Source organism: Apis dorsata, unplaced genomic scaffold (genome assembly GCF_000469605.1).
Source record: "Apis dorsata unplaced genomic scaffold, Apis dorsata 1.3 scaffold_216, whole genome shotgun sequence".
NCBI lineage: Eukaryota > Metazoa > Arthropoda > Insecta > Hymenoptera > Apidae > Apis > Apis dorsata.
The window spans coordinates 262,492-275,845 of record NW_006263499.1 but is presented as its reverse complement, the minus strand read 5'-3'; the positions used below and the strand labels follow the sequence as shown (position 1 = coordinate 275,845).

At 36.2% G+C, this 13,354-nt stretch overlaps 1 protein-coding gene across 3 annotated transcripts in view; it reads left to right on the top strand.

Moving 5' to 3' along the window:
* The first annotated feature begins 10,103 nt into the window (after window positions 1–10,103).
* LOC102677923 (myb-like protein Q) overlaps window positions 10,104–13,354 on the top strand; it is a 204,613-nt gene continuing 201,362 nt past the window's right edge. The window contains exon 1 of one of the 3 annotated variants that reach the window (XM_031510190.1): window positions 10,104–10,405. In XM_031510190.1, the coding sequence (XP_031366050.1) occupies window positions 10,395–10,405 (11 nt within the window). In that variant the 5' untranslated portion in view covers window positions 10,104–10,394. Of the gene's footprint in view, window positions 10,406–13,024; window positions 13,275–13,354 lie in introns of those variants that run through there. The other 2 variants (XM_031510189.1, XM_006615109.2) reach the window with 2 other exon arrangements.

Here is a 13,354-nt window from a genome sequence, read left to right as displayed (position 1 = left end):
TTTTCCCGCGGCGAAAACTTCGTGGCCGAGTTTTCCATCGAAAAAAAAAAAAAAAAAGAAGGATTGGTTTGTTGGTTCGTTCGTTCGAAAGCTTGAAAGCTGAGGAGAGATACACAGAAAGGGAGGAAGAGTTGAAAGAGCACGGTAAGAGAGAGAGAGAGAGAGAGAAGATATCTCCCTTTTCTCATCACTTTCTCTCTCTTCCCCTCTCCATTGCTACCTCCTCTTGCCTCTCCTTTCCCTCCATATCTATTTTCTTTGTTCCACTCTTCCTTCTTCTCCCTCTTTCTCCATTCGATTCCTCGAAACCACGACTGTCCTTCTCCATCCTTCTTAGCCCTTCAACCATACCTTTCTCAGGTGTGGAGGAAAAGGGCGACCGTAAAAGAAAAAGAAAAAGAAAAAAAGGTTATTAAAATGTGTTTAGAGCTTCGAGAGGAGGGGGAGACGTTATGAATATTAAGCGACCATGTACACTCGTAGACATAGTATAGAGTTTGGATGTAACATATATATTGGAGGGAAAGAGGGAAATTTGCCTCTTTGTTATAATTTTCGAGAATATTGCGCGAGGGGGTTGCTTCTTTATACGTTCGATCGTAATTATGGAATACATATTATCACGCGATGAGATATTAAATTTTTCTCTTTCCTTTTTTTCACGAACAGAATAAAATGATACAAAATGACGAAAGTTTTTATTAAATTAATAGAGAACGAAATTAAGATAAAAAGTTCATAAGCGTGTTTAAATAATGCGTAACGTTATCAATTTCTTCCAAGAGTTCTTCTTTTTAACGTTTTTAAACAACACTTTCCACCGGTATCGGTACATAATATAATGATTTTCGCTTTACGCACTTTTTACCAGCGATAATACGATACGGTCACAAAAGAGGGAATCGATAATTCAACCATTATCCCCAATGAAGCGTTGCACAAGTCCATTTTCAACCCTTTGTAAAAGTTCAATTATCGAAATCAAAGCTCTGAGCAGAGTTACATTCCGTTGAAAATTTTTCGCGGCGCGGTTAAAAGCGCGTTTTCGTTTCGAGGGGAGGAAGAAAAAATCAAATCGTTAACTTCGTCACTTTTCGCTCTAATCGTTCAAAAAGCAGATATTTCTTAAAAAAGAAAATCTTAATATACAATATTTCCATGAATCCAAAAAGAAAAGAAATGTTTGTCTCTCGTTCCAAAAAAATCTAAGTTCTCGAAGTATCTTCGAGTGAGGAGTTGTCTCAGGTGCGAGAACGAAAACCAGAATAAACCGAAGCTCCGTGTCTGTGACGGCGGAAAAGGAAGCCTTTTGTTCCTTTGACGAGAGTGTTAATTAATGTCAGGGAATTGGAACTTTGAACTTCGCTCCTTTCGAAACCGATCTTTCGATTGAAGTTTCGTTTAAACGAAAGATATTCGCGACGAAGAGGTATACGCAAGATCAATCAAATTTAAGGACAACTTTCAATTGACGATAAAAATTTAAAAAAAGAAACTGCATGCTGATTGTAAAATATTATATTATAATATATTATAAAAAATTTTATATTGTATGTATTATTACTTATTCAAGATGGATTATTGGAAATATTAGATCTCTTATTTTTAACAATTTATAGAAACAAATATTATAACGATTTCTCTGATATAAATATCAATCTCTACTTTATCCTCCTTTTATCAAACATACAAAACTACCTCAACAACAGAAACAATTTTTATCTCTGCACTTTTATCTTTCTAAACAAATACAAATAGAAAATGCCAAGTAATGAGAATTCAAAAAATTGGATTAATCAAAAACCATTCCCCCTTCCTCTCCCCAAAAAGAATGTGATAACAACAAATGACAATTTTCTTCAATTTTGTCTTCTCCTTCTTCTTCTTCGAACAAAGTTATATTCTTTCGAAAAAAAAAAAAAAAGAAAGAAAGAAAATTATGGAGCATGCTGTCTCTCTAATCTGAAAATGCTGTAAAAGAGGATCCACTCGCCTTCACGCGTCCACTTCAATTTTAAACGCAATCACGGTCGAAAAGGTGCGCAAAGTTGAACCGCGGCTCCTAATGCGCCCGCCAAGCACCCTTCATCCCGCAATCTCGAGCACCATTGGATTATTTATTTAACACGTTTCATTTATTCGTATATAAGCGCGTATAAATTTTATTGCGCTCTTTGAGCCGAATTCGCCACTTTTCTTCAAAAGTATCCAAATCCAACTTCGAATCCGCGAGTTTTCAACGGAAACGTATCATTTGTCGAGCGAGATTGTCAAACTTTAAAAAAAAAAAAAAAAAAAACAAACAATAAAATTGGATATACAACAAGATACATCGAAGTGATTGTACATACTCGAATCGATATACATCGATTATATAGATAATTTTTCTGAAGCGAATATTTTTCACAATTTTTCACGGTTAAAGACGCTCGATGACAACGCGAATGGATAATATATGAGAATAAGCGGGGAAATTCAATTAGAACGCGGAGGCATACACACATCGAACAGGCTGTTCTACAACTTGTGGTAGACGTCATAACCAGCCGGAGGAGGAGTGTGTGAATGTACACGGCAATGCAATTAAAGGTTAATACTTCTGGCTTGCACGCCTATTGTACGGGTGTCGGGACCAGTTGCTCGATAAAAGATATTTTTTTTTCTTTTTACAAATTGTTGCAGCAGCAGCTGATCGTTCGTGGAAGTCGTGCAAAACGAGGAGCTGGCTTCGGCGGTTCTTTCCATTATTTCATCGTAATTCTTTCTGTTTTAATTTTTAATTGAACATTTTATTTTTTATTAATCGTTGATCTTTTCGGGGAGAGGAAGGGGGGAATGGGGTTTTTGATTAACCCAATTTTTTGAATTCTCATTACGTGACATTTTCTATTTGTATTTGTTCAGAAAGATAAAAGTGTAGAGATAAAAATTGTTTGAATTGTATCCTGTTGTTGAGGTGGTTTTTGTATGTTTGACAAAAGGAGGATAAAGTAAGAGAATTTTTATTTTCCTGTGTTCCTATTATCGTGACTTTTCGTGAATATTTTTAAAATCGAGGAATAGAGTAATTTTCATTTTTTCCTCTTTTTTATTTTTGAAATATTTCTATTGTCAGAATTCTTTTTACATCTATAAAAATAAAATAAAATAAAAAAAAAAATTGTATCGCTCGTATTGTATTTTTATCACCGTGACTTTTGGGCTGTTTTTATATTCATATATAAAAATAGAGAAACGGAGAAATAGAAACTGGAAGGGGGAAAAAAAAAAAAAGAAAAACGGGGAAAAAAAAACTGGAAGGGGGAAAAAAAAAAAAAGAAAAACGGGGAAAAAAAAACTGGAAGGGGGAAAAAAAAAAAAAGAAAAACGGGGAAAAAAAAACTGGAAGGGGGAAAAAAAAAAAAAGAAAAACGGGGAAAAAAAAACTGGAAGGGGGAAAAAAAAAAAAAGAAAAACGGGGAAAAAAAAACTGGAAGGGGGAAAAAAAAAAAAAGAAAAACGGGGAAAAAAAAACTGGAAGGGGGAAAAAAAAAAAAAGAAAAACGGGGAAAAAAAAACTGGAAGGGGGAAAAAAAAAAAAAAGAAATTCGATTTCCGATGGAATTGCTCCAAATTTTCATTCCTAATGGAATAATGCTTAAGCGGTATAACGCGATAGAGGTTTGCCCCGATACGTGTAGCGTGCTACGTGCTTCCCCCACTGTTTTGAAAAGGAATTAGCGTGGCGCTAGAATTAATAGAAAATGGCTTGTGTCTATAAAGTAACGCCTATAAAGTATCAAGGAAACTGTACGAAACTGCGTAAGATCGTGTAAGTCTTTGCAAGATTATACAAAGCTTTGCAAGACTATTATAAGGCTGTGTAAGACTATGGCAAGATTAAACGAGATCATGTGTTGGAAACGAGACTGATGCAAGTTTAAATGGGATTACACTGGATTAAATGAGGCTGTATGCAAGGCTAAACAAGGTTATGTCTAAACTCGCATAAGCTTCGCCTCTTTGTACGCGTATAATCGTACGAAAGTAGCGTAGGGTTCGAGATTAATAATTGACGAAATTATAATCGTTAACCTGTATGCGCGTGTTTGAAAACCTACATTTGCTGTAACGCATCAATTGCAACAGAAAATTTTTCTCCTTATTCCTTAACCCGATTAACAAATTTTTAATTTAATCTTCTTCTCTTATTATAAATTCATTTTAAAAATAATTTTCATTTTCATGACAACAAGCTTGTCCCTCGACCGAACTTAAACCCATCGTTCTTCGATCGATCAAAGTTGAAAAATCGATCGATATAAAGATATGAGACTGCATGATATGTATAAGAGTACACACATACACTTATATATATATATATATACTCGATCGATTTTTCAACGGTTAGACGTTTCTGAATTCTACTCATTGTAGAGCGGAAACTCTAATTCCCCAGGGCTAATCTCCGCGCCGCTCCCCCGGGCGAACTTCTAAAAAGTTCCCACTCGAAGCGGTAACTTTCCCGTCAGCGGCACGCTCCTGGGGGTTAAAAAGACTCGTGCGAGGGATGACGTGCGATCGACAGAATTCCACTGGAAACTTGTACCTACCCGCGGTCGTAGAATCGATACTTGGAAAAATATTACTGCACCCTCCCTTGCTTCCCAACTTTCCACTTCTATTTTTCCTTACTCCCCTCCTCCTCTTTATCCACCTTTATCTCTCTCTCTCTCTTTATCAATTGATTTTGATTTAAATTTTTCTTCCATAGATTATTTTAGAATTCTCTGCAATTCTTTTTTTTCTTTCTTATTGAAATAGTGTTTTTAAATTTTTTTAACAGATCTTGAAGTATCGTTGACGAAGAGTCTGTATGTCTGTAATTATTATTATTAGAGATATTTTGAAATAATGGGTGGAAAAAAGTGAATTGATTAATCGTAGAAAGAAAGATTATAAAAGTAATATTAGTAAGGAGAGAATGTCACGTGCATTTGAATACACATGTTGTAAAACTTTTGTTAACTGGACGGTGACGGGCTTTCTATTTTTCCCTGGAACTATAAAACTAAAAATAAAAAAAAGAGAGAGAGGGGAGGGGGAAAAAAATAATATAAAATATGGTTCAAATTCTTGTTGTTGGGAAAAATATTCCGTTCCAAACGTGAAACACGGTATGATTTTTATAATATCGCGTTATATTTCGTTCTGTTATTTTTATTTTTTATTTTTTTATTTTTTTCTCCACAGATGACGCACCAATCATTTTGAAAACCTATCTCTTACAATATTAATCTAGAAATACTCGTAGAAAAAATAAAAACAGTATATTTTTCGGGGGAAATCTGCTGAATTGAATTCTGGTCACGCGCGAGCCTGTATCAAGCCAATAGAAACTCTGCAAAACAAAATTTTCGCTCGCATGCCTTCGATTTAACGTTGGGATGAAAAATCAATCCCACTCTGAAAAATTATAACGCAACCAAATTTTATTCGCCTGTGGATGGATTAGAGAAAAATCGGCAAAAATTGATGATAAAATTATTTTAAATTATTCCATATAATCTTTGTTGTTTTATTCGTCGAAAGATATATCTTCTTCTTCTTCTTCTAATGGAATGCTGAAATTTCTCTCTTTTGAAACTTTAAGAAAAAACAAAAAAAGAAAAAGAAAAATACCGAACACTCACCTAAAAATTCATCTTCGCCCCATACATCTCCATTCCAAATTTTAAACAAAAAAATTGAAAAAAATTCCGCCAAATAACACCATGAAAACGCGTTAAAAAACTTCGTGACCAACTTTCTAAACGCTCGATGTTAAAGAAAAACTTGAAAATAGTTTCCACTCACCCTTTACACACCCTTGTTACACATCCTTATTACGCAACTTGGAAAAACTTCCATCCATCCAAATGCCAAATTTCCAAATTCCAAGCGAATTAAAGAAATTAGAAATAAAAGTGGTCGCAATTTTAAACGAGAATCACGATTTTTCAAAGGATCACAAACATCCCTTCATCGTCGTCGTCATTGAAGTTTAGAGCTACGACCCGTCCATTCACTTTGCTAATCATTTTGGCAAGGTTTAATAATTCGACGTGGTTGTACGAAAGAGGGGCAAGAACAATACAGACGTGACGAGGAGGTGGCTCGTGTATCAATTCAGCGATCCTCGGTCCGCGATGAAATAATTTCGAGAACGTGTTCCGCATTTCCTTCCTGCTTGGAGATCCATCAACTTGTGCGTGTATGGAAAATTTGCACGATGTGTTTCGGGCAGTTGGTATTGGATAGTAGGTTTTAAGAAGGTGGAATTCGGAGGAAACGATAAATTTGAATGAAGTCATCTTTGACGTGGTATTTTTGAATTTTTGACGAAAGAAAATTGTGGTGCAAAAATGTGGGTAAAATGGAATTTCTGGAATGCTTAATCTTGGGAAGATTGTTCTTTTATTTTCTGTAGGATTATTTAAGAGATGAAACAAGAAGGTGAGGGAATGGAAAGAAAAGGGAAAAGTGATAGAAAATATTTTCTTTGCCTCTTTGAATCAATTATAGTGCAAAGTAGGGAATGGTCAATTTGGAGGATCTTCGTTTTTTGTATTGTTCTTTTATTTTCTGTAAGAATATTTAAAAGATGAAACAAAAAAAAGAAGAAATGGAAAGAAAAGAACAAAGTGGTAGAAAGTATTTTTAATCAATTATAGTGCAAATGATTTCTATAATGCTTCTCTAATCTGGGAAAGATCCTTCTTTTATTTTCTATAAGAATATTTAAAAGATGAAACAAGAAGGTGAGAGAATGAAAAGAAAAGGGAAAAGTGGTAGAGAAAGTATTTTCCTTGCCTCTTTGAACTAATCAATTATAGTGCAAAGTAGAGAATTTGGAGGACCTTTATATTGTTTTTTTTTTTTATATTGTTCTCTTATTTTCTGAGAATTTAAAAAATGAAACAAGAAAGTGAGGGAATGGAAAAATTGGTAGAAAGTATTTTTAATCAATTATAGTGCAAATGGATAAAATGGTTTCTGGAATGCTTAATCTTGAACTAATCAATTATAGTGCAAATGGATAAAATGGTTTCTGGAATGCTTAATCTTGAACTAATCAATTATAGTGCAAAGTAGAGAATGGTCAATTTGGAGGATCTTCGTTTTTTGTATTGTTTTTTTATTTTCTGTAAGAATATTTAAAAGATGAAACAAAGTGAGGGAATGAAAAGAAAAAATAGTAGAAAGTATTTTTAATCAATTATAGTGCAAATGGATAAAATGGTTTCTGGAATGCTTAATCTTGAACTAATCAATTATAGTGCAAATGGATAAAATGGTTTCTGGAATGCTTAATCTTGGGAAGATTGTTCTTTTATTTTCTGTAAGATTATTTAAGAGATGAAGCAAGAAGGTGAGGAAATGGAAAGAAAAGGGAAAAGTGGTAGAAAGTATTTTTAATCCTTGTCTCTTTGAACTAATCAATTATAGTGCAAAATAGAAAATTTGGAGGACCTTTATATTGTTTTTTTTTTTTTTATATTCTCTTATTTTCTGAGAATTTAAAAAATGAAACAAGAAAGTAAGGAAATGGAAAGAAAAAATAGTAGAAAGTATTCAATTATTCAATTATAGTGCAAATGGTTTCTAGAATACTCTGGAAAAGATTCTTCTTTTATTTTCTATAAGAATATTTAAAAGATGAAACAAGAAGATCAAGGAATGGAAAAAAAGGGAAAAGTGGTAGAAAGTATTTTTAATCAATTATAGTGCAAAAGATAAAATATAATAAGTTTCTGGAATGCTTAATCTGGAAGATCTTTATTTTTTGGATATTTAAAAAATGAAACAAGAAGATAAGAGAATGGAAAGAAAAGGACAAAGAAATTAGTATTTTTATGCTTTCCTTGCCTTTTCCTATCCCTTTGAACTAATCAACTGTACAATAAGTATTCAAAAACAAAAAAGTGTTTCAATTAATATATAAAAAAAATTATATAATTCAATTCAAAAGAAAACGAAAGTTTCGTATTTAATATCGTCCCGAATAATAAAAAATTTTTCTCACAATTCTAGATAACTACGATTAATTTTTACAAACTACCCCATACGAGATGCTATATAATATCATTATTTGTATTTGCTGATTGGTGGTTGCAAGTCACGGATGAATTGGCAGCGTTTCGATAATTAAAACATAATTTCAAAACGTTCGACGAATGGAATGAATATTTCGATATGAATAGGGGAACGTTAGATTATTCCAAATATATGTCTCTATTTATCGAAAGTCATACTTTCGATCATTTTCTTCGTTCAATTCGCAACAGATTTCGCGGGGATAAATTTTGCTATGAGTACAATTTTTCGGTTTGGAACCGAAAAAGGGGAAAATAATTGGAACGAATGGATTACGCGCTCGAAATTCGGGATGCTTGATCGATCGTTCCAGACGGAATCCCGCGCATGCAAGTTCCTTTGTACTAGCGGATCCTCTGATATGTAGCGAGCAATCAATGCAATTACAGTTATTAGCAGCCAATTATACCCGTGATCTAATCTATTATAAACGAAAAATAATTCATAATTCGAGATACCGTCTCGATTCAAACTATTGTTTCCATTTGAATTATCCGATCCTTGCTTTCGAATGCCTTGTGATTTTTGAAGAAAATTTTTCAAAAATGTCGATATATTTGTATCAAACGTTATTAATTGCATCCATTAAAATATGTTAAGAAAATACGTGTTTAAAACGAACTAGTGATTCTTTGAGAAAAATGTAAAGAAAAATCAAGTATGCTATTAGAAAGAAAGAGAGAGAGAATAAAATATATTATCTCTTCGTCGTTTAAATTTTCTAGATTATTTTAGAAAAGTTGATCAATTAATTCGATTGAAAAATGAATTCTGAGAGAGCGTCGGCTAAGCAGCTTCTAAGTAAACCAACTCTTCAAATATAACGTTATTGATGTTTGGAAATCGTCGATGCTTATAAGAAACGCAGCAAGAAACTCTTTGAGCAATTCTTCCCGGGATCAGTCAATGAACACCGATTTCATTCTGTTTACAAATTACTTATCTCGTGCCCCCGAACCTTGCTTATCGAAATAGATACAGATATTGGAGAAAAACCAAAACTTGTGTTCCTCTTCGTCCTCTATCTATCTATCGTTGGAGGAATGTTATTTAGATTTCGCGGAAGTATTATTATTCAATGATAGCTCTACTCGCGATCGTTAGAGATCGCTTGCATAATTCGTTTCGGATAAAATATTGAATATCGTCTCTCATGATATTAAAAATACCACTTCCCGTTACATATTACATCACTTTAATAATTTGAAATTAATCTTTGCGATATTACGAACGAGACAAAATTCTCGGTATAATATTATTCGTCAAATAAATAAATAATACTTTTAATTCGATTAATTTAAAAATACCGTACCGTATGTAAAATCGAAATGAATGCGAATCCGTTCTATCGCTCTATATTATATTTTCTCAAACGAAATTCTCCTAAAAAAAAAAAAAAAGAAAAAAAAATCGATATTTGAAAAAATCAGAAAAAGTCAGTTACATTGACCGAACGTAGCAATATTTAGCGGTAGTATCGGTCCGACGAAGAGATATTTCACTCGTCCAAACTCGTGTCTCGTGTCTTATCGAACAATATGGCTTAGCCCGGGGAACACGTCTCGGCCGCGCGATACGTGTGTAAACCCATTTTGTCCGACAGGGGACACCGGCTGGTGGCGGGCGCATTGTCATTCGAAAATTGCACCAAAGGCGATGCCAGTGGTAGTAGTAGGAACCAACCGTCGTGGAGCACACGGATACATTAAAGCCGGGGTGGAACTTGGGACAGTCGTGACAAATGGCTCTCGGGGCCATCCGCGCGAGTGTACTAACGTCATAATGAAACGTCGCCCGAAAACCTCGTGCGCCGCGTAATTAGAGTTCTTCCTCGGATCGAGTGTAAAGTCTGCTCCCCAACTCGGCGAAATTATTCGATCGCGATCGAGAGAGTCGCGAACGGCGTTAGCCGAGGGATTTGGAAGGGATAGGACTCGAGGAGAAAGTGGTGGGAGAAGTGAAGGAGTAGAGCGAGACTTTATAAGGTGGCGGAGACACTGTTTCGAGAGATGCGATGTAGATGGCGCTTAAGGTCGTTCGCGAGAGTGCTAACAGTTCGCGAAATGAAACTCGCGCCTCGTTGCAGAAACGTTGCGGCGTGTAATTGGAATTCTCGGATCACGTGTTAATTATTCTTGAATCGTGAGCTTGAGATTGTGATCGAAAAGTTAAAGTTGCCAGATTCGAGGAAAGAGAAAGAGCGGCGGGTGAAAAGGGAGTTTGGGATTAATAATATGACTCGATGGTGAGAAGGATTATTGTCCGGCAAACGATCGCAGATGGCGCTCGAGTAAGTACTAACATCGTAATGAAATTTGTCTCGTGTAAAAACGTTGGTGGCGCGCGTAATTGGAGTTCTTCGTGGATCGTAGTTCGACGTGTAATTATTCTTAAACCGCGGGAGAAATTATTTCGATCGGAATCGTGCCGAATTTGGGGAAAAAGAAAAGGTAGTGGAAGAAAAGGGAGTCGATAAGGATAATGTAGATGGCATGTCAGTTTCTTTTAACGAATAATTTTTATTTTTAAAAAATGCTCGAATAAATGTTACAATTAATTATTTCTTAACTTCAATCGTTAAAATTTGAAGTCGTAGAAGGATTTCTTTTGATAATCCTGGCCGTGAAATGGTGAATTATATCCGCGTGCAAGTATATTCGAAGTAATTTACAATTGGGCCGAACCCGTAATCAGGTCACACGTGGCTAATAATGTCAACAGCGCGAAGCTTATTTACATTGCCACAGATGGTTGTAGAAACATTAACTTGCGAGTGGAATATGGCCGATTAATTCGTTATGTAAATTGTTTGCGGATGTTCGAAGAATTGGAGTATGAGTATTTTTTTTCCATTGGTTGGTGCCTCGTTTTATTTCTCAAGCGATGAAGAATAGTCTTTGATGAATCGTGTTTGTGATAATTAATTATTTGTTGCGCATGAAATAGCCGATATTTATAAATATGATGAAATAAAATTGATAAATAAACGTATGAATGTACGATTAAATAGTATTTAGTCGCGACTCGAAATTCAAAAGCAGATGAATTTGAATATTAATTTATCAATTCTCTTATCGCGGAGAATTGTGATTCGAATCAGGATCATTATAAAAAAAATCTTAAATTAATCAAATGTAATAATCAACCTATTATTATTAATTTTTAAACATTGCTTCTCGATGAATTATTCAAATTATACTATTTTCGACTAATAAGCTTGACGTTGGTGCCTTAAACATCAAGAATTTCATTTCCGCAATAATCTAATTTAACCTAAAATAGAGAAGAATAATATCAAATATTGATGACCATAGTATAACAGCCTCGGCGATTATTGTCATTTTCAGGGGTGTTAATGCCACTCGACTCGATCATAAAACCATTAATCTCTGTTTCCAACCACTTTTTCGCCTCGTCTCTTTACGCAATCTTTCAACGTATCGTGCAACGTGTTGTTACATTAACGCGTCATCGCGTCCCATCACGGAAGGGGGGGAGGGGCACAATCGACCCGTGGAATCAAATCGCTTAGCAAATGCGTGCAACTACTATCGACACGTGAGACAAATGGCCATCCGCCTCTTAAAAGTTGCATGACACGCCACGATTAGCATTTCCGGCTGGGTTGGCAATCGTCATTGGTATCAGATGACGCGTTCTCACACGAGGGTCGGCCCTCGTGTCACCTCACGATATCCAGCCAATAGAAGGGGGAAACGAAGCGATCGAGTTAAGAAAGTTTTCGAATCGAAAAGCTGTCTTTTCTGTTTCAATTTTTGCCCCATAATTTAGGCAAAAAAAAATTCTTTTATCGTTTCAATCTAATTCATTCACTATCGATGAAGGATTTTATTTTTATTTCGAAGAAAAACCTCATTATTACTATTATTATTAAAGAATAATTAGTAAGAATAATTGGATAAAATATTCAAAAAAATATTTCATAAACTTTAACATTGACCACCAGTTTAACGTAAGAAATTAGATTGATATCAAAAACACTTTTTCCAATTGAAGGATCAATTTAAATCGTAAATATATTTCAATATCACCTCGCATCGTCCACTCTCCTCAGAAAAAAGCAACAAAAAAACTTAATTTCTCTCCTCATTTACCAATTTTAAATCCAAGATATCTTGGGGGAGGAGAAAAAAGCCCGAAAATTCAAGAAACAACTGTCCATCGCTAGTCTCTTCTGCCAACTTCCTTCCCAAGCACTTGGAGAAGAAGGGAATTCATCAACCCTGGTCCCGATACCGAGCTTCACTCAATACACGCGTATACACAAGTGGAAAGTGAAGGAGACGCAGCAGCGGCGGCGGCAGCAGCAGCAGCAGCAGCAGCAGCAAGGCAGAGAACAGACATAGGAAATGGAACGAGCGAGAGAAGAGCCAGAGGGGGTTGGAAGAGCGTCGGTGGCGCCTCCAAGCGTGGCCGAGTGGGGGCTGAGCAGGGGCGTACGGACGCGACGCGGCGCGGATCCGTCGTCTCCTCAGTCGACGTCAAGCCGTCGCGACGCGTGCGTCTTCTCTTTTGCCGGTTTCACGAATCTCACGAGACTCGCGTGTCCCCCCTCCCCTCTCTATATACACAGCGTGGCCACCAGCTCTCGCTCCGTGATCCCGTGTTTCGCCCACCTGTTCGCTCCAGCGAGTGTGCCGCGACCCTGTTTCCTCTCTCTCTCTCTCTCTCTCTCTCTCTCGCTCTCCTTCTCGTCTCTCCCGAAAACGAGATCACGTTGTGCACGTGCGTGTTCCGTAAATGTATACGATAAAATAGCAACGAAAGGAATCGGTCGAAGGAATAGTGTGAATATTATATCCACAGGGATACAATAGCCTGCCTGCTCAAGTTGAAAGTTCTCCAACGTTTCTCGCGAGTGATAAATATTCTCCTTTTTTAACCTTTTGGTGCGCGTAAAACGGTGGTGAGAAAACGATCGATCGATCATCATCCCCGTTCGGTCGCCCCCCTCCCTCCCTTCCCCCCGGTGTTCGATAGCCGGTTAAACTGGGCCAGTGTTGGGATCGTGTCGGTCGGGGAACGTGGAGGAGGAGGAGGAGGAGGAGGAGGAGGAGTGTCTTTCCTGGTCCCGTGGAGGCCGGTGTCTCCGGGTGATATAATCGTTGCGGGGCCAACCCTTGGATTATGACTGTCGGGTAGGTATGAAACTTTTTCTTTCAATTTGAAATTTCGTGTGGAGGTGAAATTTGGTGGAGGTGTTCCGTTGGATTCGTTA